The sequence below is a fragment of the Xenopus laevis genome, chromosome 7L (genome assembly GCF_017654675.1).
Source record: "Xenopus laevis strain J_2021 chromosome 7L, Xenopus_laevis_v10.1, whole genome shotgun sequence".
NCBI lineage: Eukaryota > Metazoa > Chordata > Amphibia > Anura > Pipidae > Xenopus > Xenopus laevis.
Window position 1 is genome coordinate 38,685,232 of NC_054383.1, and position 25,342 is coordinate 38,710,573.

Below are 25,342 nucleotides of genomic sequence, written 5' to 3' on the forward strand. Positions count from 1 at the left end.
TTAATAAAGATATCTAGATGAAATGTTTTATTTCAGTCATAGTGAACCATTACATGTGTGAGATCAGTTACGCCAGAAAATAGGGCTACCAGATCACTTACAAATTCAGGCACACATCTAAAAAAAATCCAGCTTGAAGGCCTGCACCGATTGCCATTTAATTTAAAGGATAAGTAAACCTGCTTAACAAGTAGGGTAGAAATGCTGCACATTATGTTTTGGGGTTCTGTACCAGCTTAAGCCCATTAGAGTCCTTTAGCAGTGAAAATCTTCCTCCAAAGATATGCCCCCCAGTAACTCTCCATCTTTTTTCTACAGATGTGCTGCTGTTGGTTACTAAGGGGCAAATTCATCAAGGGTCGAATTTCGAGGGGTTAAATCCCTCGAAATTCGACTGGGGAATAGAATCGCATAGAACTGAATAGACAATTCGGGCGAATTTACGTGCTGGCGAATAGTCGAATTGGCGAATATTCGCCAGGCGAATAGGCGATCGATCGAATATTCGCTCGAAGGATTTTCATTCGATCGAATGCCTTTTTATTTGATCAAAAACTTGGAAAACAAGCCTATGGGACTTTCCCATAGGCTTTTAAAGTAATTCGGTAGGTTTTAGGTGGCGAAGTAGGCAGTCGAAGTATTTTTAAAAGAGACAGTACTTTGACTATGGAATGGGCGAATAGTCGCAGCGTTTTTGCGCTCGATCCAGTACTTCGACTATCGAATGGCGAATAGTCGCAGCGTTTTTGCGCTCAATCTATTCGAATCATTCTACTCAGGCGAATTTACGCCAATTCGATAGTCGAGGAGCAGAAAAAACTACTCGAAATTCGAAGTTTTTTTTACTTCGAATCCTTCACTCGAAGTTAGTGAATCGGCCCCTAAGCTTAGGGTCAAAGCAAAGCACAGCACAGTATACTGTATATTAAGAATGTCATGATACAGCGATACTTAGTAGTTAATTTGCATTACATGGCAGCTCAGAAAACAGTGCAGTATGCCTTAGAATTTATTAATTAGCCTCTTGACAGGTGAACCTTATTATCTGCTTGATGATTTCTGACAGTCCCTAAGTTGGACTACTCAGCAGCTGCCAAGTATGTGCAGTATCACAGACAGTGATGATGAGCTTCTGTGCACAACATTTAAAGGAGAAGGAAAGCTACGGAGGCATTTTATTGCCAATAGATTAGCTGCAATAGTGCAAGCTAGAATGCTATATTTATTCTGTAGAATGTTTTACCACACCTGAGTAAAAAGCTCTAGAAACTCTCTGTTTGTTTAGGATAGGAGCTGCAGTATTAATGTGGTGTGACATCACTTCCTGCCTGAGTCTCTCCCTGCTCTGGGCTCAGATTACAGTAGAGAAGGGAGGGGGGGGGGAAGAGGAGCAAACTGAGCATGCTCTTGCCCAGGGCAATGAGGTTTAAGCTGAAGGCAGGAAGTCTGATACAGAAGCCCATGTGTATACAATAGAAGGAAAGAAATGCAGTGTTTCTTTTGACAGGGGACTCAGAGCAACATTACTTTGGGGATTTACTGGTATAGTTAAATGGACCTTTCTGATAAGGCTTACTTAGTTTTAACCTTTCCTTCTCCTTTAAGGCCTGGATTATTACTGTTGAAGAAATTCGGAATTTTTAGGATTGTGCAATAAGTTCATTATATAAAATACAGAATTTCTAGCCGTGTCCACTTTTAGGATTTCATTCTCATTTAATTGCAATCAATGCAGCCCTGCAACATCCATTTATTAGAGGTGTCCCAATGATCCAAATGATGATACCCTAAAAAGCATTCACACTTATTTATCAATTTTTTAATTCAAATTTAACAACAAAAAAAATCTCGATCAAGATTTTGTTTTTCTTCTTGATCATTAGTATAATATCATAATTATCATAAAAATATATCTCAACTAATTCCAGGCAATGTCGTTTTGTAGCTACTAAAGCAAAAAAAGTTCTCTCTTACATAAAAAGGGCATTAACTCAAGAGATTATATAATTTTGCCTCTTTATAGGTCCCTGGTAAAGCCTCACCTGGAGTATGCAGTGCAGTTTTGGGCTCCAGTCCTTAAGAAGGATATAAATGAGCTGGAGAGAGTGCAGAGACGTGCAACTAAAATAATTAGGGGGATGGAAGCTTAAATTAGGTTTCCAGCAGGAACCCCAATAAATCCCATTCTCAGAAGTGCCGTCTGTTTTCCTGAGTCTTTGTCGAAGCTTAAATTATGAAGGTAGACTGTCAAGGTTGGGGTTGTTTTCTTTGGAAAAAAAAAAGCTTGCAAAAGACATGATTACACTTAATAGGTACATTAGAGGACATTATAGACAGATAAGGGGGATCTTTTTTCCCACAAACAGAGCTCTCATTTCAGCATTGTAGGTGGTTTTTCACAGTGAGGATCGTGAGGTTGTGGAATGCACTGCTGGATGATGTAATGATGGCAGTTTCTATTAATTCTTTTAAGAGGGGCTTGGATGATTTCTTGAACATGCATAATATACAAGGCTAATGTGATACCATAAACTACAAAAAGTGTAGATATTTGTTTATATATTTCCTGTTTATTTAACGGGGCATAACTACAGAGGAAGCAGACCCTGTAGCTGCAGGGGGCCCCAGGTGTTATAGAGGCCCCATGATGCACTAATTCATATACAATTTCAATAAATTTTGGTGAAATGGTTAAAACGCTAGATATTTTGGGGCGCCTGAAAAACAATTTGCTGTGTGGTCCAGTAATATCTAGTTACATAGCTGCTTATATATGTGAAGTATAGATAAGTCGTGTGAGTGTGTGTATTTAAGTGCACTGGGGATCATTTGGAGGGGTTAAGTTTGATGGACTTTAGTCTTTTTTCAACCCAACTTAACTTTGTAACTATGTTTTCGAGAAACCTGGAATCCAAACTTGATTGCATTCATTTGTATAAAAAAATATATCCAAAATAAAAAATTACTTTGCTCCATTCAGTTTTATATGTATGTAAAGTTTGAACATGAATGTTGATTTCACAACTCCTGTTGACTTATAGACACCTGCTGAGTTTTATCTGCTAAACGCTTTCATTTGAATTCTCAAGATCTTTTTTAATTTTAAAAATACAAGTTCGGGAAACTTGAATTTAAAGGAGGAAAGCTACGGAGGCAGTTTATTGCCAATAGATTAGCTGCAATAGTGCAAGCTAGAATGCTATATTTATTCTGTAGAATGTTTTACCATACCTGAGTAAAAAGCTCTAGAAACTCTGTTTGTTTAGGATAGCAGCTGCAGTATTAGCTTGGTATGACATCACTTTCTGCCTAAGTCTCTCCCTGCTCTGGGCTCAGATTACAGTAGAGAAGGAAGGGGGGGGGGAGAGGAGCATGCTCTTGTCCAGGGCAATGAGGTTTAAGCTGAAGGCAGGAAGTCTGATACAGAAGCCCATGTGTACACAATAGAAGGAAAGAAATACAGTGTTTCTTTTGACAGGGTACTCAGAGCAGCACTACTTTGGGGTTTTACTGGTATATTTAGATGGACCTTTCTGATAAGGCTTACTTAGTTTTAACCTTTCCTTCTCCTTTAATAAAATCAGAAATGAAACTTCTTCCAGGAAGCATAATATTTTTGTGTAGTTTTTCTGGTAGGGCTTTCACTGACAGGTTTTTTTTTAAATGTAATTATCTAGGACTCTGCTGAATACAGCACTAAATAATATTTTCTTTTTGATGATAACTTCGCTTTTTAGTGACGTGCCTAAGGCTACAATGAATTAATGAACAGTACCAACACAGGAACAGAATTTATGCCTCCCTGAATCATGAGTTAGACAAGATACTAAGAAAAACAGCACACACTGTTGCTCATAGCCATTGCATACTGAGCTACTGTGTGTGTGTGCGTGTGTATATATATATATATATATATATATATATATATATATATATATATATATATTCATATGAAAAAGTTTGGGAACCCCTCTTAATTCTTTGGAGGTTTATCATTGGCTGAGCTTTCAAAGTAGCAACATCCTTTTATTATATAACATGCCTTATGGAAACAGTAGTATTTCAGCAGTGACATAAAGTTTATTGGATTAACAGAAAATATGCAATATGCACTGTAACAAAATTAGACAGCTGCATAAATGTGGGCACCCCAACAGAGATATTACATCAATACTTAGTTGAGCCTATTTTGCAAATGTAACAGCCTCTAGATGCCTCCTATAGCCTTTGATGAGTGTCTGGATTCTGGATGGCAGTATTTTTGACCATTCGTCCATACAAAATCTCTCCAGTTCAGTTAAATTTGATGTCTGCTGAGCATGGACAGCCTGCTTCAAATCATCCCATAGATTTTCGATATTCAAGTCGGGGAACTGTGACGGCCATTCTAGAATATTGTACTTCTCCCTCTGCATAAATGCCTTTGTGGTTTTCGAAGTGTGTTTAGGGTCATTGTCTTGTTGGGATATCCAACCTTAAATACTTTTTTTCATGATTGGACAAACCTGCCTATGAAGTTCAAGGCTTAACGAGCTAATCCAACCAATTTGGTGTTGCCAGTAATCAGTATTGAGCAGTTACATGCATTCAAATTAGCAAAATTACAAGGGTACCCACATTTTTGCACAGCCAGTTTTTTTCATTTGATTTCATTTCATACAACTGAATACTGCTTCACTAAAAATCTTTGTTCAGAAAACACCCCAGTACTCAGATGTTCCTGGGAAATAAAAGACATACCGCTGTTATCTTTTTTTGTTGAAAGTGGAAGAAATCATTAAGCAGGCTGAGAGGGGTTCCCAAACTTTATTATGACTGTATATATAGAATTGTACACATAGACCTTCACTCCAATGTTCAGAGATTCAAATTGTCTTTATTGCATACATCTGTATGTCCAATGTCTAATTATATTATAATGATATATTTATAATACAATTGTAATTGTATGTAATGTATTCAATTAAAAGATGGAAATATACAACTTTGAAGCAACCATTGTCATAAATTATTACAATGGATTTTAAAGGTATTATGCCGCAGGCTTGATTTACTGGGATCACACTTTTAGCCCCCAAATCACCCCATTGCAGCAGTCCAAAATCTGTTCTCTGTCTCAGCAAGGAGAGCTTAAGGAAGTCAGGTTGCTGCACCCAGAGAGCTAGAAGTTGGGGCAGTGTAGCCCTGAAAACTAGACGCCAGGAGACTAGGATTTTATGTGTCAGTATTTCTAATAGTATCTAAGAGCTTTTTATGTTATTTTACAATAAATTAAATGATAAAATGAAAATGTGCAACTTTTAAGCAACAGTTGTAATACTTTATTGCTCCAGGTATAGAATCTGTTATCCAGAATACATGGAACCTGGGGTTTTCCAGAAAAGAATTAGTAATTTGGATCTCCATAACTTAAGTTTTCTAAAAAATCCTTTAAATATTACATAAATTTGCCACCAATATGGATTCATGCAGTTTAATTACCATCAAGTACAAGATACTGCTTCATTATTACACAGAAAAAAAAGAAATTGTTTTTAAAATTAGTAATTAAAAGTATTTGCATATACTGGAATCTCTGGGAGATATAACAGGTTTCTGAAGAGGGGATCTTATACCTTTATCATATTAAAGGTCTGATGCAGAACTGGTGCGAAAATGGCAGTTTAGGGGCTTTGCAAAATAGCTGATGATTTTTCTCTTTGCACTGGACTTGCTGTGTTTTTTCTTGAAGACATTTCACCAGTCATCCAACTGGTTTTCTTAATTCAGAATAACTTGTAAATTAGATCTTTCGGGAATATATCCTCTGGAATGTTGCTCAGATCTGCATAATATGTTACTGTCTGTAACTTCATGACATCCTTGCTGATTATGATAAACAGATTATGCTGATTTGAGCAACATTCCAGAGGATATATTCCCAAAAGATCTTATTTACAAGTTATTCTGAATTGAGAAATACAGTTGGATGAATGGTGAAACGTCTTCAAGAAATAACAGAGCACTTCCAGTTCGATTTGACTTATTTCTACAGATATGATAGGATTTGCTTTTCTTGCTGCCTGTGTGCACATATACTCAATTGTGATTTGAAAGCTTTCTCTATAAATCTTTCACAAATGCAAATTTTTATCCAGTAATTACAGGGCAGCAACGCAATGGAGTCATTTCTGCCAGGACACGAATTGAACTGCTGGCCGAAAGTTTTAGGAGAAAGCAACCATTCACCCACTTTCTGTCATTTGCTCTCAACCAGCCTCAAATCCAAGAAAAATTCCTTCTCTTTAAAGAGGAAGTTTTGGCCAAATGCTCAAAGGTATTGCATATTTTTATTCTTGTGATGACATTATTATTATTGATAATGAATGTAAACTACACTGAAATAACATTTAATTATTTATATTAAAGCGATACTGACACCAGAAATTAAACCTTTTTTTTTACATTTATCATGATATTTTCTTTGCATGCTATCTATAATTTTGCCATTAAAGTATTTACAGATGCTTTTACATTACCCATCTGATCCCCTATGTTCCTCTATGAGGGGACTGCCATATTTGATCTTCAGCAGTCTGTTAGCATTAGAAACTCTAACTGACATGTTGAGAAGGGACAGTCGGGTTGGCAAAACAGTCAGGTTTAGTAACTTCAAGTAACAATTATTTACAAAAGCAGCCCTATGAGTGTAAAACAATCAACATATAGGTAACTTTTGATTAATATTTTAAATAATGTTTAGTGTTAGTATCACTTTAATGTCTCAGTGGAAGCCTAACCTGCAGGGCTGTATCTACAACACTTCCAGTCAACAATTTGCTGAGGCCTGTACCCCCTTCCCAACTCTGCCGGATTTAGGCAGTATGGGTTCCATGGTGGCTGGGGGGGAGAAGTTTTTATGTCTTTCAAAAATGTATTCAATTATATATAGACACTCGAGGGACGCCCCCAAAGAGCTGCCGTCCTAGGCACAGGCCTTCAGTTGCCTATATATAAATACACCCCTGTCTGCTAATGTAGACAGAAACATAGTAACTATGCTTTCTTACCCTATAACAACTGCACCATACCTCTTTGTCCTTGTGACAATATTGGCCAGATTTGTTTTGCATTCCTATGGTTTTTAACTAATTTTACTAATTACGGTTTGTACCATAGGTTCTGCTGAGTTTTACTTGAATATTCAAAAGAGTAGCCCTTTTTGTACTGTTAGTCCTGCTAGAAAAAAAGCGAGAGGTCTTAACACCAAAATATGAGAGGGCTTTGTATGCATTTATATATAATGTACTACTTTGGTAAAAATTGTGTATTTGTTTCACAAGTATTACTACAATTCATATAAACAAGCTGATGTGTAGCCTTGGGGGCTGCCATTCAATTTCTATAGGGCAAATGTTTATACAGCTGTGGAATGCAACCGTTTTTGTTCTTTTACAGAAATATTGACACAGGTCTAATAACATTCATGGCTCTCTACAGAACTATAAAATGAAAACTGTTCTCTGTAAAATAGGACGTTACCTGGAAATAGTTTAATTTTAAGTTCTGAATGTACAGATTCAAACCTTTAGTGGCAGATGTTTATTAAATACTAGAGTAGAAACCCTGAGGGTCCCTAGCAGTTTACTAATTTCCCCATTGATCAACACTTTTTTGAATGTCTAAAAAATATTCCTGACAGTTAGAAAGGGATTTAATATATTAACACAGTTACCAAAAGGATAGATTTGTCATTAGCCAAGCACAATTCGGGTATTACAGAGAGCTCAGCAGCATCTCTTAACACCCTCTGGATTGTTAATCCCTGCTGCAAATTGCAAGCAGGGATTGAAAAATATGAAATGCAAAATATTTTATTGGTTACCATCTATGATAAATATGCATCCAGTTGTAAAAATGTATATGTACAGTGTATAAAAAGACTTACTTCCAACAAAGCTGACTTGAGAGATTAGTACTAATTATATCTGGTATTTGCCATCTACCACTTTTGGATACAATGCTTTTGATGGATTTCAAACTAGTGGTTCCATACATTGTTCTAACAATTATATCAAACCATTTATGAAATTTTGCAAGCTGTTGTTTACAAATCATATACAGTATGCCATTGACTGTGTGCATATATTCTGGTATTTGTAAGCTTTCATTCTTGATTAACTGTACCGTTAAAAACCCTTGGTATCTGCCTGAGAAACTAACACCTATTTTGGCCAACATTATTCCTTTATTTCTCCCTGCATTTTAATGTGTCTGTTCTCATGAACCATGTGCTCAGGTTATGTATGTATCATCAATGGATTTCTACACAGCATTCATCTTGTTTCTGAAGGGGACAGTTTAAATCAATAAGTCATCTAGCAATCAGTGTAGCCATTTGATTTATTGACTAATGCTCTCTGCTGTAACATGTTAATTACAAGGTATCTTATTGGCTGTATTATTGTGGTCTTAATGCAAGGTAGTATTGGATTATGCTAGCTTTATGACTGAGCAAAAATGTGCTACTTATGTTTTTCTGAAATGTACTTTTGTGCTTCTGGAGTGAAATTTGTCATGTTAAAGGAAAACATGTTACTCCTGTTCGCTAAAAACTGCACTGGCCTGGGCTATTGTTGCAGGATTCTACTGTCACCATTTTATTTGACTTCTTTCTGGTCCAGGCAGGTACATGAACAGTAAAGCGGAAGCCGAATGTAGAAAAAAATCACGGCAAATCAGTTTCAGCCCAGGGTTTCATGAAAGCAATTATAATCGTTAGGGGTGGCTAAAGTATGGCACCCCCAAGGGATTTTAAGGGGCAGATTCACTAAGGGTCGAATTTCGAAGTTAAAAATACTTCGAAATTCGACCCTCGAATTGAAATCCTTCGACTTCGAATATCGAAGTCGAAGGATTTAGCGCTAATCCTTCGTTCGATCGATCGAAGGATTTTTCGTTCGATCGAACGATTAAATCCTTCGAATCGAACGATTCGAAGGATTTGAATCCAACGATCGAACGAAAATCCTTCGATCAAAAAAAGGTTAGCAAGCCTATGGGGACCTTCCCCATAGGCTAACATTGACTTCGGTAGGTTTTACCTGCCGAAGTAGGGGGTCGAAGTTTTTTTTAAAGGGCAAGTACTTCGACTATCGAATGGTCGAATAGTCGAACGATTTTTTCGTTCGAATTCGAACGAATTTAACCAATTCGATGGTCGAAGTACCAAAAAAATACTTCGAAATTCGAAGTATTTTTCATTCGAATCCTTCACTCGAGCTTAGTGAATCTGCCCCTAAGTGTAGTTCTCCCACTGCTGGAGCTAAGGAGTAAGAATCTCTGGGATTCAGTGGGAAACTTCCGGGGGGAAGGGGGTGCAACTGTATCTGGGTTCTCACCCCCTTGGGGACTGCATGACTAATATTGTTTGAATAAAAAGGATTTCACACGTTTGTGCATCTGGGAGGATAAGAGGCATTTGTCTGGAGGAAGGGGTGGAGGCCTGGGAGTGAGGGGGCCCTGAGTTCAATACCTGCATCAGGGGCCATGGCACTCTATTTACCACACAGGTAAGTTTTTTCTCAATTTACACCACAGATGCAAGAAACCATTTTCTCTCTCCACTTATAAATTAATGTATACTATTTGTATCTTATTTACTAGAACAAAACTGTTATCAAAACTAGATGCTGGTTTTGATAACAGAGCCAAAACTAGGGGTCGTAAGCAGTGCCTTTCTGTGCATGCCATAAGAAGCGTGTTTTGGGAAGTAAGAACAGACAAATGCCAAGTTTTTGTAATTGCCATGCAGTTGCTTCTATGTATAGTATAAACTGAAACCTGTTTGTTTTAATTTCCTGTAATATTCATGATTTAAGAAAAGAGACATGCTGTTTAGCTTTTCCAGCTGATTAAAGCAACAGAATTGCATTTTCCGGAAAAAGTGTTATTCCTATCAAACAGCTGTTTTATCTACATATTAAAGAAGCACAAATTATAGCCTGTGGCAATTTTATAATGCAGCCTATAAGCAACATTTTCCTATTTGTAAGAAATGGCAATACAACTAAGTGCAAATAACAAAGCTATTAATCTGAAATACCAGTTGAAGGTGGCGGGCGCTCCAGGGGTCCAGGGCCGCTCTGGCCATGAGGCAAGGTGAGAATCTTGCCTCAGGTGGCACGGAGTGGCCAGTTACCAAGGGCTGCATAAAGCCGCCTCTGGTAACTTTAAAGGAGAAGGAAAGCTACGGAGGCATTTTATTGCCAATAGATTAGCTGCAATAGTGCAAGCTAGAATGCTATATTTATTCTGTAGAATGTTTTACCACACCTGAGTAAAAAGCTCTAGAAACTCTCTGTTTGTTTAGGATAGGAGCTGCAGTATTAATGTGGTGTGACATCACTTCCTGCCTGAGTCTCTCCCTGCTCTGGGCTCAGATTACAGTAGAGAAGGGAGGGGGGGGAAGAGGAGCAAACTGAGCATGCTCTTGCCCAGGGCAATGAGGTTTAAGCTGAAGGCAGGAAGTCTGATACAGAAGCCCATGTGTATACAATAGAAGGAAAGAAATGCAGTGTTTCTTTTGACAGGGGACTCAGAGCAACATTACTTTGGGGATTTACTGGTATAGTTAAATGGACCTTTCTGATAAGGCTTACTTAGTTTTAACCTTTCCTTCTCCTTTAAGAGACAAATTTCCAATTTTTAAAAAGGAAATTTGGCTCTTCTAGTGCAGCAAGCGCAATATCGCTCACTGCATTAGCGATGCGGCCCCTCCTCCACCCGCTCCGACGCTGGAAGTTAGAAGAGCAGGAGGGGGGAGGCGGCATTGGGGCAGCTGCCTCAGGCAACAACAGCCCCTGAAATGTGTCTGCATGGGTGCCATGGGTATCGGCCCGGCCCGCACATCACTAATCGCCACAGTCCACGAGTGTGAAATACCACCTCTCTCCATTAATTTCTATGGGATTTTTAAAATGGAAATTGGCGGTATTTCACACTAGCGGACTGTGGTGATCTCTAACTTCACTTTTGATAAATATACCCTCAAGTGTTTTCTATCAGCTGGAAGGGCTCTACATATTAGTTTGTGGCAAAAATACATTAAGGCAATACTTTCTATTAAAAATGTTCTAATTGCACATTAAATAGGCAATTCTTCATTAAATAGGCTAATTCTTCAGTTTCCTTGCTTTTATTATATCGAATTGAGGTTTTAAAGAAGAAGTAAAACCTGTTTTAAAGCACAGGGCCCTGCTAACGGAAACTCTGATATGGTGCGATGTGACCAAACATGGAGACCACCAATCATGCTTGACAAATCAGACTAGGTGTAGGGAAGCTGGGCCCCATTTGGCAAAGCAGTTGGTAGGGGAGTGTAGACTTTGCAAGGGCCCTTTGTTTACATGGTTTACTTATCCTTTAACTATATTTCATGTTTGAAATTAAAATGTATTCTCATTGTTGCAACAGTAGTCTGCTCCAGGTCTCATAATGCTTTGCATGTTCTGTGAGTATGTAAATCACAGAAGTGTGCAAAGAAAATAATGGAAATACTCTGGCAGTGTTGCCTATTGCAACATTGGGGTATATTTATGAAAAGCTGAAATAAGATCTTGCCACATTTTACCAGATAGCAATATTACTATTTATTCACTTTTTTTAGGGCCATTTTTATCAATGGGTGAAAAAATAAAACTCTGTGTTCTACCTTTGGAAAATATGCATGTGCATAGAGAATAAAGTAATGCCCACCAATTAACTGTATTTTTACATGTATAAATTCAGTAACCTCTGGGGAGCAAGGTTATCAATACACTGAGCTGAACAACAGTGGTATATGTAATGTTCATTAAAGGGATACTGTCATCGGAAAAAAATGTGAATTCTGCACTGAATCAGTTTCTCAAAAGTGCAAACAGATTTTTTATAGTTAATTTTGAAATCTAAAACAGGGCTAGATATATTGTCAGTTTTCCAGCTGGGGGCAGTCGTGTCGCTTGTGCTCTGTTAAACTTCAGTCACTCTTTACTGCTGTACTGCAAGTTGGAGTGATATCACCCCTCCCTTTCTCCCCAGCATTCAATCTTTTTGCGACAGCGCACTCCGGATCCCACATACAGACCGCCGAAGTCAGGAGTTATAGTTAAAAAGCATAAACTTTATTTGAACATTAGGTATATGTAAAAGCGTCCGAGGTCTGACGCGTTTCGTGTCTACGCACTTCCTCAGAGACCTCTTTCCCCCTAGCAGCCTAACAAAAGAACAATGGGAAGGTAACCAGATAGCAGCTCTCTAACACAAGCCCCCTAGTAGATCTAAGAACAGCACTCAATAGTAAAATCCAGGTCCCATTGCTACACATTCAGTTACATTGAGTAGGAGAAACAACAGCCTGCCAGAAAGCAGTTCCATCTGAAAGTCCTGGCTCTTTCTGAAAGCACATGACCAGGCAAAATTACCTGAGATGGCTGCTTACACACCAATATTACAACTAAAAAAATACACTTGCTGGTTCAGGAATTACATTTTATATTGTAGAGTATTTGGCGACTGTGTAGAGATTTGTATTGGATTTTTATTTTTGCCTTTACATCCCCTTTACTGTTTCCAACTCCAGCTGCAGGGACAAAGATCATGGAGCCAGATTTAAACAGATAAACTGGGATTCTATTTGGAGGATTATTTTGCTGCAGCCACTGGTTCTGCAGAGTTGGAGAACATTAGATCACATGACAACACTGTACCCAGTGCAGTCTGCCTATTCTGATTATTAATCAGTCTTGCTGTATTGGCTTGTGGCAGATATTATTTGACTTGTGCTGTTTTGATCATTTATTATGATCCCTAAGCATGTGCACATTCTTGGTCTAGCAAATATGTTTAACAAAGTTACAAGATGGTGACCCCCTGTGGCCAACTTTAAAGCATAAATCATTTGTTTTATTAGGCTTGTGGTGCAGTAAGTTCCAATTTATGTTTAGTATACAAAATACAGCATTTCTAGCCTTATTCTATTTTAGACTTTACTGCCCTTTAAGGGTCGTATTTTATGGGTATTAGAGCTTTTTGAAACAATGATTAAACTCTATGGGGTTATGTAATAAAATGCACTGTTTGCCCAGGAGCAGTAATCTATAGCAACCAATAAGCTTGTAGAATTTACTGGTCACCTGTTTAAATTCAAACATCTTATTGGTTGCTATGGGTTACTGCTCCTGGGCAGTACATTATATTACATATGGGGGCATTTCTCTAAAACCATGAATGCCATGTTATTAAAAGATCTTAATATAAAAAGTACAAATGGAAAAAAAAAATGCTGAATGATGCCCTAAAATATACCAATATCTCTAAAACCTCTAAAAATGTAAGTTTTTTGGGCAATTACTAGCAAAAAAAAAAGGGAAAACATCTAAAAGTCTGAATGGTTATAAAAAGCTCCAATAGGATCAGCACAGCTGCCTTTGACTTGGGACCTGGACTGCTTTTACTTGGCAAAGTTTTGTATTCGAGTTTTTCGTGTTTTGAATTTTTTAGAAATGTAAAAAAAACATACATTTTTAGAGAAAAAATACAATTTATTAAAAAATTAGATCTCAAAATTTTACCAAATCGGCCTCATAGTGGGACTCATTTACAAATTACACTGGGTGAGTTTGCACCTGGGTAGTTACCCATAGCAACCAATCCATGATTAGATTTTTTGGAAGCAAACATCTGGTTGCCGTGGATTACTGCCCAGGTGCACATTTACCAGTGTTTATAAATCACCCCCAGTGTATCTCATGAGTATTTCGTGGGTCCCCAACATTTTTATATCCATGAGCCACATTCAAAATAGTTCCAGGGGCATATGATTGGCTAATTGGTAGCCTCTATGTGGACTGGCAGCCTACAGGGGGCTCTGCTTGGCAGCACACCTGGTTTTTATGAAACCAAAACTTGCCTCCCATCTGGAATTCAAATATAAGCACCTGTTTTGAGGCCACTGGGAGGAATGGGATGGTGAGCAACGTGTTACTCATGAGCCTCTGGTTGGGGAACACTGGGGTATTTCATCCAGGGGTATTTCAACTGAAAAATTTCCCGGGAGGAGAAACGATTGGTGTACTGTTATCATTACTGATAAATGTAATATGCACAGATTGATGTGTCACATTGCTGCATAAAGGATAGCTAAGGAATACAACCACAACTATCATGATATGAGACACCAATTTCTCCTATTTTTTATTCATGAGTACAGGCATGGGATCTGTTATCAGGAAAGCCGTTATCCAGAAAGTTCTGAATTACGGAAAGGAAGTCTCCCATAGACTCCATTTCATCCTAATAATCAAAGTGTTTAAAACCAATTTCCTTTTTCTCTGTAATTTTCTCTTTAATCATTAAAGAGTGCCTTGTTTTTGATCCAAACTTCGATAAAATAAATCCCAATTGGAAGCAAAACCAGATTATTGGGTTTATTTAGGGGCCGATTCACTAACTTCGAGTGAAGGATTCGAAGGTAAAAAACTTTTTTTTTTTGGGCTACTTCGACCATCGAATGGGCTACTTCGACCTTCGACTACAACTAAGACTTCGAATTGAAGGATTCGAACTAAAAATCGTCGACTATTCGACCATTCGATAGTCGAAGTACTGTCTCTTTAAAAAAAACTTCGACCCCCTAGTTCGCCATCTAAAAGCTACCGAAGTCAATGTTAGCCTATGGGGAAGGTCCCCATAGGCTTGGCTAACTTTTTTTGATCGAAGGATATTCCTTCGATCGTTGGATTTAAATCCTTCGAATCGTTCGATTCGAAGGATTTAATCGTTCGATCGAAGGAATAATACTTCGACTTCGATATTCGAAGTCGAAGGATTTCAATTCCCAGTCGAATATCGAGGGTTAATTAACCCTCGATATTCGACCCTTAGTGAATCAGCCCCTTAATGTTTACTTGATTTTCTAGAAGACGTAAGGTCTGAAGATCCAAACAGATCCATTACAGAGAGATCCATTATCTGGAAAACCCCAGGTCCTGAGCATTCTGGATAACAGGTCCCATACCTGTATTTTAATTTTCAAATTAAAAAAAGCTTTATTTGAACAAAATGGACTAACAAAATTGACCTGTCTGTGACCAGCTTTGTCCAACAAAATTGACCTGTCTTTGACCAGCATTGTTACACGAGCTGCAAGATAAGAAAACACATTATCCTTGATATCTCTTTCACACACTCCACCATTTTTTGCCTGGATGAAATCAATTTATAACAGTGTTGTCAATAAAACCCTATACAGATCATCATTCCACTGCAATCTTACTAGCAATTTTTCAGTATACTTGTATCTTTTTCCTGTGAAGAGATGACATTCTATCCTCATTCAGGTACACTAAAGCCCAATGCATTATTTAGGCCCAGCGAATCTGACCAGTCATTACAGTCCTCTAATTCCTGTATTATAATACCTAGCAATAAACCAGTGTGCTGAGTGCCTTTCTCAATTTGTTTGTTCTCTGCAGTAGTCTCTTGGCAGCTGTTGTAGGTTTAATATTCTGCAGGCTAATCATTCTTTGTGTTAGAAATGGCTGTGCAGGAGATAAAAGTAAGCTTTGCATTGTGGAGCAGAGGTAATCAGTGATCAGCATCTTACCGTTGAGAGGGTAAGGTGCATGCGTGTTTCACTAATGCAGTGTGCGCTGTTAACTGTTCATTGCCTGAGAGCCCATATGCAATCATCATTTTGTCAACATAACTATCATTGTACAGGTATGGGATCCGTTATCCAGAAAGTTCCAAATTATGGAAAGGTCGTCTCCCATAGACTCCATTATAATCAAATAATCCAAAAGAAAACAGTTGCTTGTACTTGATCCCAACTAAGATATAATTAATCCTTATTGGAAGTAAAACCAGCCTATTGGGTTTATTTAATGTTTATATGATTTTCTAGTAGTCTTAAGGTGTGAAGATCCAAATTACGGAAAGACCCGTTATCGAGAAAGCCCCAGGTCCCGATGATTCCGGATAATAGGTCCAATACCTGTATACACATTTTATGTATGATGCTTTCTACTGGCTAATAAATGTAAACTTTGACCTGAACTTTCCTTTCCATACCTGCCCTGATAATGTTCTCAATGTTCTGTATTTGCCATTTTTTGCTTATTATTGCTTATTTGTTTATTAAAGGAACAGTAACACCTGAAAATTAAAGCTTTTAAAGTAATTAACATACATTATACTTTGAGCATACACTGGTGAAAGCTGTGTGTTTGCTTCAAAAACAAGCTGCTGTGTAGCCCTGGCCAGCAATTCTAGCTGGAAAAAAGGAGAAAAGGCACAGGTTACATAGCACATTACAGACACACTCTGTCCAATACAATGATGTTTTATCCGTTATCTGTTATGTATCCTGTACCTTTTCTCCTTTTCCAGCTTGAATAACTGCCCCTGTGTTTATATAAACTATGGTAGTCTTTCTGAAGCAAACACACAACTTTTAGGGTAAGGACACACTGAAAGATTTGTCGCCAACGTTTTTAAAAAGCAAATCGCGGCGACATATTGCTCGTTTTGTCTCTGAACAAAACCAAATGAAAGACGCCAGCTCCTGTGCCCACAGCGCGTTTGTGAATCGCCTGTAGCTCCAAAACGCACTGAGACCCTTTTCCGAGCGATTTATCAGAAATAGCATGTACTTAGAAAAGCACTGAAATCTCCTAGACATGCACACACATACAGATAAGTAGCAGCAATTGTATTCAAATTACAATGCGAACGCAATGACGCAAGCACGTAAAGACGCCAGGTTACAGCGGGAAGCACAAACCGTTTCCGGTTTGGGTGGAGCACGTACCGCACCGAGTAATTGGATACAAATCGCTCTGTGCCAATAGTCGCTGTGAATCGCCTGTTCGAAAAAGACGATTGTCTTGTCGCCGCGATTTACTTTTTTAAAACGTTGGCGACAAATCGTCCAGTGTGTCCTTACCCTTACCAGGGCAGGGCAACAGTACATTATATTTTAATTACTTTTTTTTCTGTTACTGTTCCTTTAAGATCTTTAAAGCAGACATTAAAGCAAATAGCTGATTAAAAATAGGTATGCAGTAAATCCACAGAGCATGTATTAACCCTAAAGGTGGCATCTTGTGGCTAATGATTTGGTTAATTGTGGTTGATGAGATACAGCATGGATAAATGAAATGTTATGCATTTGTTCTAAAACTATGCAGGTTTTTATGGCTAGGTTTCAGGGAACTGTGTTTCATATCCAAACCATCATCTATTCCATTATTTATGAATGGTTGTATAGGTATAGAATCAGTTATTTGGAAACCTATTATTCAGAAAGCTTTGAATAACGGCAAGGCTATCTCCCATAGATTTTGTTTAAATAATGTAATTTTTAAATCTGATTTCTCTGTACAGGTATGGGATCCGTTATCCAGAAACCCGTTAGCTAGAAAGCTCCAAATTAAGAAAGGCTGTCTCCCATAGACTCTATTTTATCCAAATAATCCAAATTTCTAAAAAAAAAAAAAAAAGTCCTGGGCATTCTGGATAACAGGTCCCATGCCTGTTATAATAAAACAGTACCTTGTACTTGATCATAACCTTGAAGATATCATTAATCCTCATTGAAGCCAAAACAATCTCATTGGGTTTATTTTGTGTTTAAATGATTCTTAGCAGACTTAAGGTCTAAAAGATCTGTTATCCGGAAAAATTCCCAGGTCTTGAGCATTCTGTGCCTGAGGTCAAGTAATAATGGAGAATTACAAAAAAATTGAGAAATATGCCCTATGTGCAATAGGCCTTACACCCCTTTCTTCTGCTTGCAGAATGTTTTTTTCTCAAGCTTCATCAATCTTTTTACCCAAATTATTTTACTTTGCCTTTTATTTTGGCTCTTTTCTTTTTATCGTTATTCTGTTGTTGATAATTTTCATACTCCCATCTTCTCCCCATTTTGCTCTTTCTCCTGCCCTTCTATATTTCTGTCCCATTTCCAGCTGTAGTTTGTTGTTTTCTAATTATTCTTCCATTTTTTTCTTGGTTCCTACCAAGTACCTTTAGGTAATTCTGTGGTTTATCTCCAAGATGATTGGAGAGCTTTGTTCTGGCAACAAGGGAACTTTGCTGGGATTTAGCGAGCTATTCAATGTTAAATTGACATCTGCTTCAGTTTCTCACTGCATGTATCTGAATTGGTTTTACCAAGTCTTATTACTGACAGAACTTGGTAAATATGTACCATGTTACCACAGTATTTACACTTTTTTTTTCTTGCTAAATAATGCTTGTTTTTGAATCAATATCCATCTGCTGGGCCAATTCAGAGCTACTAGAACCAACAAGAGGACTGATTAATTAATCACTGGCTTTCTTGTGCGCGCTGCTAAAGATTTGTGATCTGATCCATATTATTAAACACCAGAAATGGCAGCTGATGAGGGAATTATTATGAATAGGTTCTGCAAAACAGCTTGGAAATAATGACTCTGATATCACTGACGTATATCGAAATATGATTACAAATATTTGGCTGAAGAAAAGAAACTCTTGGCATATTGAGACTACCTGATATATTTGCTGCAGTTATTTTTATCCTATAATAATTTGCTATATTTCAATATTCCTTTAACTTATTTCCCACACTTGTGTATGCCTTTATTTACATTAAAGGACCAGTAACATCAAAAATTTTTGTAAAAAAATTCGTTAGTATACAACGAAAAATAAACACCTAGACAAATGAAACTTTTAAAATGCAAAGCCTTTATTAAGAAATAACTTACCGAAACTTCACTTCCTGTCCTCTACAAAACAGGCGATACGGCGACCATCCATCCTGCAGAGCTCGATTTCTCCCCCTGGCTATTCTAGTGACAGCTGTGAAGGAGGCTGAGGCTCTGCTCTCGTGTTGGCTGGTGGAGCAGGGTTTGTAGTGGGGTTCACGGGCAAAGTTTTCCTGACGTGCCCCGAGCCTGCCAGTGCCTGAGTGCACCGCACTTCACGCTGCCTCCAACTCTGCTCTGCTGCTGCTAACGCTGTCACGCTGATGATGCGGGCCCTACATCTGCTCCCCACTCAGTGAGCTCAACTAAAGTACAGTATATTAGCGCCTTGGATAGGGAAAACTAAATGTTTACTTGCAGCACTGAGTTAATCATTGGACTCGGGGAATGTCGGGGGTAATGGGCTGTTAGAGCAATTACAGTGAATCGCTGTTGGGTTCTGTTGTTTTGCGCTGATCTACTGCGCTGGCTGTTACGTGTTACTGAAATCTCTGCAAGGAGTAGACAGAATGCGGTTCCCTCACTCATACCCCCTAGCAGCAGGGCTGAACAATATAAAAAAAGGGACTAGGGGAGGTGAATCGCTGTTGGGTTCTGTTGTTTCTGATGTACTGCGCTGGCTGTTATGCGTGGCAAAGTTTTCCCGATGTGCCCCAAGCCTCTGCTGCTAACGCTGTCACGCTGATGATGCGGGCCCTACATCTGCTCCTCACTCAGTGAGCTCAACTAAAGTATATTAGCGCCTTGATCCTTGCAGATATTTCAGGTAAGAGAAGCAGACCGGGAGGTGTAGGCGCTTACTCTGCCTTGGGCGAATCATTCGTGGTTTTCCATTGACCTGCCAATCGAGATGCTATGCATACATTGCACCACGCATAACAGCCAGCGCAGTTGAGCTCACTGAGTGAGGAGCAGATGTAGGGCCCGCATCATCAGTGTGACCGCGTTAGCAGCAGAGGCTTGGGGCACATCGGGAAAACTTTGCCACGCATAACAGCCAGCGCAGTACATCAGAAACAACAGAACCCAACAGCGATTCACCTCCCCTAGTCCTTTTTTTTATATTGTTCAGCCCTGCTGCTAGGGGGTATGAGTGAGGGAACCGCATTCTGTCTACTCCTTGCAGAGATTTCAGTAACACGTAACAGCCAGCGCAGTAGATCAGCGCAAAACAACAGAACCCAACAGCGATTCACTGTAATTGCTTTAACAGCCCATTGCCCCCGACATTCCCCGAATCCAATGATTAACTCAGTGCTGCAAGTAAACATTTAGTTTTCCCTATCCAAGGCGCTAATTTATTTTAGTTGAGCTCACTGAGTGGGGAGCAGATGTAGGGCCCGCATCATCAGCGTGACAGCGTTAGCAGCAGCAGAGCAGAGTTGGAGGCAGCGTGAAGGTGCGGTGCACTCAGGCACTGGCAGGCTCGGGGCACGTCAGGAAAACTTTGCCCATGAACCCCACTACAAACCCTGCTCCACCAGCCAACACGAGAGCAGAGCCTCAGCCTCCTTCACAGCTGTCACTAGAATAGCCAGGGGGAGAAATCGAGCTCTGCAGGATGGATGGTCGCCGTATCGCCTGTTTTGAAGAGGACAGGAAGTGAAGTTTCGGTAAGTTATTTCTTAATAAAGGCTTTGCATTTTAAAAGTTTCATTTGTCTAGGTGTTTATTTTTCGTTGTATACTTACGAATTTATTCACAAAAATTTTTGATGTTACTGGTCCTTTAATAACCTTGTCACTTTGCTGTGTTTTGCAACCAACAAATTGTTTTGTTAAACGGTCAGGAGATTGTGATTGGACATTCAGGATTTTAGAGTTGATGCTATCCAGATTATTTATTTTCTATAAATACCTTGATAGGATCCGTTATCCGAAAACCCTTTATCCAGAAAGCTCTGAATTATGGAAAGGCAGTCTCACTTAGACTCCATTTTATTCGAATCATTTTTAAAAATGATTTCCTTTTTCTCTGTAATAATAAAACAGTAGCTTGTACTTGATCCAAACTAAGATATAATTAATCCATATTGGAAAGCAAAACCAACCTATTCGGTTTATTTAATGTTTACATGATTTTCTAGTAGACTTGAGGTATGAAGATCCAAATTATGGAAATATCCTTTATCCGGAAAGCCCTAGGTCCTAAACATTCCGGATAACAGGTCCCATACCTATATTGCTGAAACTTAAAAGGAGTAGTTCACTTTTAAGTTAGGTTTTAGTATGTTATAGCATATTCTATTTCTAGCATTTTTTCATTTTTTTGTAGGTTTTAAATTATAGGTATGGGATCCTCTGTTCAAACCCCTTATCTAGTACAATCCATATAGGGGAAGTCCATTTTTAATAGAGTCCATTAAATGCAAATAATTCTGATTATTTCAACAAATCAATGACAAAATCAGCCACGTGTGTTGCAAATAGCTCAATATACATTAAAACAAAGAAGTGGACATATTATCCACCCTTTCGGGATACAATTTTTCTGAAACTCCATTGCTACAGCTGCCATTCATAAGTAAGCTAGAGACACTTTTTTCTGCTTTGATGGTTTCACATATGCTTTGGTGCCACTATGTTTGTTATTAAGGAGCAGATTTATCAAGGGTCTAATTTCGAGTTCATGGGAGTTATTTAAAACTCCCATGAACTCGAAATTTGACCAACTGCAATTTATTAATAAATTAGAATTTTTGAAACTCAGGTGAATGGGATCGGCCCGCAAACTCAAATCAAATTCGAATCTAATTTGATTCTAGTTTTTTCTCCAAAAAAAGCAAACAACTCCAAATTGATCCCGGGACGTCCTCCATAGGCTAAAACAGCAATTTGGCAGGTTTAAGGTGGCGATAAGTCGAATTTGAGTTCTTAAAGGGCCAGTGTAAGATAAATTTGAATTTTTAAAAAAAACTCAAATCAAATTTTAAAAATTCCCTAGTCGAATTTAACAGTTTTGGCCATAGAAAACTCTGATTCGTATCAACCCTTGATAAATCTCCCCCTAAGTGTCAAAATAATTGTATTATGAGGCTTTTTTTAGTGGCAGAGCTTTCCTTGTAGACTGTTTAGTCAGTACAGAAATCAACTATTCTATATATGGCAGCTAAAGATTTTACAGTTCACAGAAGAGCTGATTTTATATGTTTATAAATATATAATATTTTTCCCATATTCCTTTAAATTTGCATAGTCAAGTATATATATAGGTTTTGAGAATAGCGATTTATTACTAGGTTCAGGTATGGGCTCCCTTATCCAGAAACCTGTTATCCAGAAGAAATAAAACCGTACCTAGTACTTAATCCTAAATTGCATGAATCCATATTAGTGGGAAAACAATCTTATTGAGTTCATGCTTAACCTTTTAAATGCCACAGATCGTAGAATCTACGTTCTGTGGCAAAGGTACTTGAAATGCCACAGAACGTAGATTCTACGTTCTGCAGCACTTCCTGGTTCTCGAGCGGAGGAGCGGCTGTTAGAGCCGCTCGCTCCGTTCCTCCTCGATCCCCTGCCCCTAGGCAACGAGCAGAGCAGGGGATCGAGTGGCCCCTGGGGCGCGATCGCCCAGGGGCCCAAAAACAGCAGCAGGCACGTGTTACTTACGTGTCCTGCTGCTGCAGCCTACACCGCGCCGTCGATCTCCGCCCCCACAGCACAGAGACAGGAACCACGTCGCAGATGTCTTCCAGGGGCTCTTCCTGATCGCCTGCAACAGTCTCCAGCGACTTTTTCAGGTTAGTGCAACAATTACACACACAAACACACCAACACACACTTATTACAGTAATACACACTTAGATTCACACTTACACACACTTACACATACATTTTTGGGGATTGGGGGGGTCACTTACACTCACTGCACTTACACACACGTGCACACGCACACACGCGCACATAACATGTAATTTACCATTTGTACACACGCACACGCACATACATGGCATTGTGGCTTTTTTTTTTTTTTTCTTGTCGCATCGTTTCTTTTTTTGGCTGAAAAAAATGTTTTATTGCCATTACGTGCAATACCTTTTGTATGTTATTTCGGTGATTATATTGCAATTTTGGGTATTTTGGTGCATTTTTAGCCATTTTATTGAATTTTTAGCCATTTTATTGCATTTTCAGCTCTGCATATATTGTGTTCACTTGTTTCTAGCCGTATAACCTGTTTGGCCCATCTAAAATATTCAAACTGTGATTCTGACGGCCGATAACACTAGTCTGGAAAAAAAACATTGATTTTTGTGGTTTTATTGGATTTTTTGCATTTCACCCTTTACTGCCTTATTTTGTTTTGCCTTGTAAATTTTATCTACTATATATCCATTTGGGGGTCTCTGTGCGCCACATAGTTTGGTATATCTATGCATATTGGGCATCAAAGTGTTCAGTAGACCCCTGGCGTTCATATTTAGGATGTTTTATGCTGATAAGTTACGAAATGTGGGGCATATAATGGGGTAAAATTCAAGCTTTGTGACAATTTTCAGAAATTTGATAAAAACCGTTATGTTCAGCATTGCTTTGCAGTTTGGCAGTATGCAGTAGAAACACTTATTTACCCATATTGGATTCGTCAGAATGTGTACTTTCTGAAAATATATGGTTTTCTGGGGTCTCTGTACTGTTAGGTGGTCTAATGTCGCATAATACACACACCGGGTGGTTATATTGCAGCAGCCAGCGCGTCAGCCGTGAAAATGTCTATACATATTGTCATTTGGGGGTCTCTGTGCGCCACATAGTTTGGTATATCTATGCATATTGGGCATCAAACTGTTTAGTAGACCCCTATGTTTATATTTAGGATGCTTTATGCTGGTAATGATACATGGACAATACGATGCTGGAAAGTTGAAGCTTTGAGGCAATTTCCAGATATTTCACCAAAACCGCCAAATTTGGCAAAGCCTTGCGACTCAGTAGTTTGGAGCAGAAAGGCATGGGTACCCATTTTATATTCCGTAGAATGTGTACTTTCCAAAAATATATGGGGTTGGGGGGTAAACATATATTTCTGTGTTTTTACCCCACAAAAATGCAGTCAATGTGTTGATTTTTCATTAGCTGAAGTTACCCACAGGACAATTTGTATGTGCTAACTTCATTTTGGGGCCTCTAAATGCCATATACTTTGGTAAACTTATGAACAATGGCCACCAAAATGTTCAGAGGAACCCTGGCAATCATATTTAGGGTGCTTTTTCTTAGTACGTAATGACACATGGGTGATATGGTGCTGGGAAGTTGAAGCTTTGAGGCAATTTTCAGATATTTCACCAAAACCGGCAACTTTGGGAAAGCCTTGCGACTCGGTAGTTTGGAGCAATAAGGCATGGGTACACATTTTAGATTCTGTAGAATGTGTACTTTCCAAAAATGTATGGGTTTGGGGGGTAAACATATATTTCTGTGTTTTTACCCCACAAAAATGCAGTCAATGTGTTGATCTTTCATTAGCTGAAGTTACCCACAGGACTATTTGTATGCGCTAACTTCATTTTGGGGCCTCTAAATGCCAGATACTTTGGTAAACCTATGAACAATGGCCACCAAACTGTTCTGAGGAACCCTGGCAATCATATTTAGGGTGCTTTTTCTTGGTGCATAAAGATACATGGGTGATATGGTGCTGAGAAGTTGAAGCTTTGAGGCAATTTTCAGATATTTCACCAAAACCGACAATTGTGGGAAAGCCTTGCGACTCAGTAGTTTGGAGCAGAAAGGCATGGGTACCCATTTTAGATTCTGTAGAATGTGTACTTTCCAAAAATATATGGGTTTTGGGGGGTAAACATATATTTCTGTGTTTTTACCCCACAAAAATGCAGTCAATGTGTTGATTTTTCATTAGCTGAAGTTACCCACGGGACTGTTTGTATGCGCTAACTTCATTTTGGGGCCTCTAAATGCCAGATACTTTGGTAAACTTATGAACAATGGCCACCAAAATGTTCAGAGGAACCCTGGCAATCATATTTAGGGTGCTTTTTCTTAGTACGTAATGACACATGGGTGATATGGTGCTGGGAAGTTGAAGCTTTGAGGCAATTTTCAGATATTTCACCAAAACCGGCAACTTTGGGAAAGCCTGGCGACTCGGTAGTTTGGAGCAATAAGGCATGGGTACCCATTTTAGATTCTGTAGAATGTGTACTTTCCAAAAATGTATGGGTTTGGGGGGTAAACATATATTTCTCTGTTTTTACCCCACAAAAATGCAGTCAATGTGTTGATCTTTCATTAGCTGAAGTTACCCACAGGACTATTTGTATGCGCTAACTTCATTTTGGGGCCTCTAAATGCCAGATACTTTGGTAAACCTATGAACAATGGCCACTAAACTGTTCGGAGGAACCCTGGCAATCATATTTAGGGTGCTTTTTCTTGGTGCATAACGATACATGGGTGATATGGTGCTGAGAAGTTGAAGCTTTGAGGCAATTTTCAGATATTTCACCAAAACCGACAATTGTGGGAAAGCCTTGCGACTCAGTAGTTTGGAGCAGAAAGGCATGGGTACCCATTTTAGATTCTGTAGAATGTGTACTTTCC

At 38.7% G+C, this 25,342-nt stretch overlaps 1 protein-coding gene across 1 annotated transcript in view; it reads left to right on the top strand.

The window, feature by feature from the left end:
* The window catches only part of ascc1.L (activating signal cointegrator 1 complex subunit 1 L homeolog), a 139,863-nt gene that overhangs the window by 15,787 nt on the left and 98,734 nt on the right, over positions 1–25,342 (top strand). Inside the window, exon 5 of the mRNA XM_018225393.2 lies at positions 6,138–6,316. Coding sequence (XP_018080882.1) covers positions 6,138–6,316 — 179 coding nt within the window. The remainder of the gene's footprint in view (positions 1–6,137; positions 6,317–25,342) is intronic.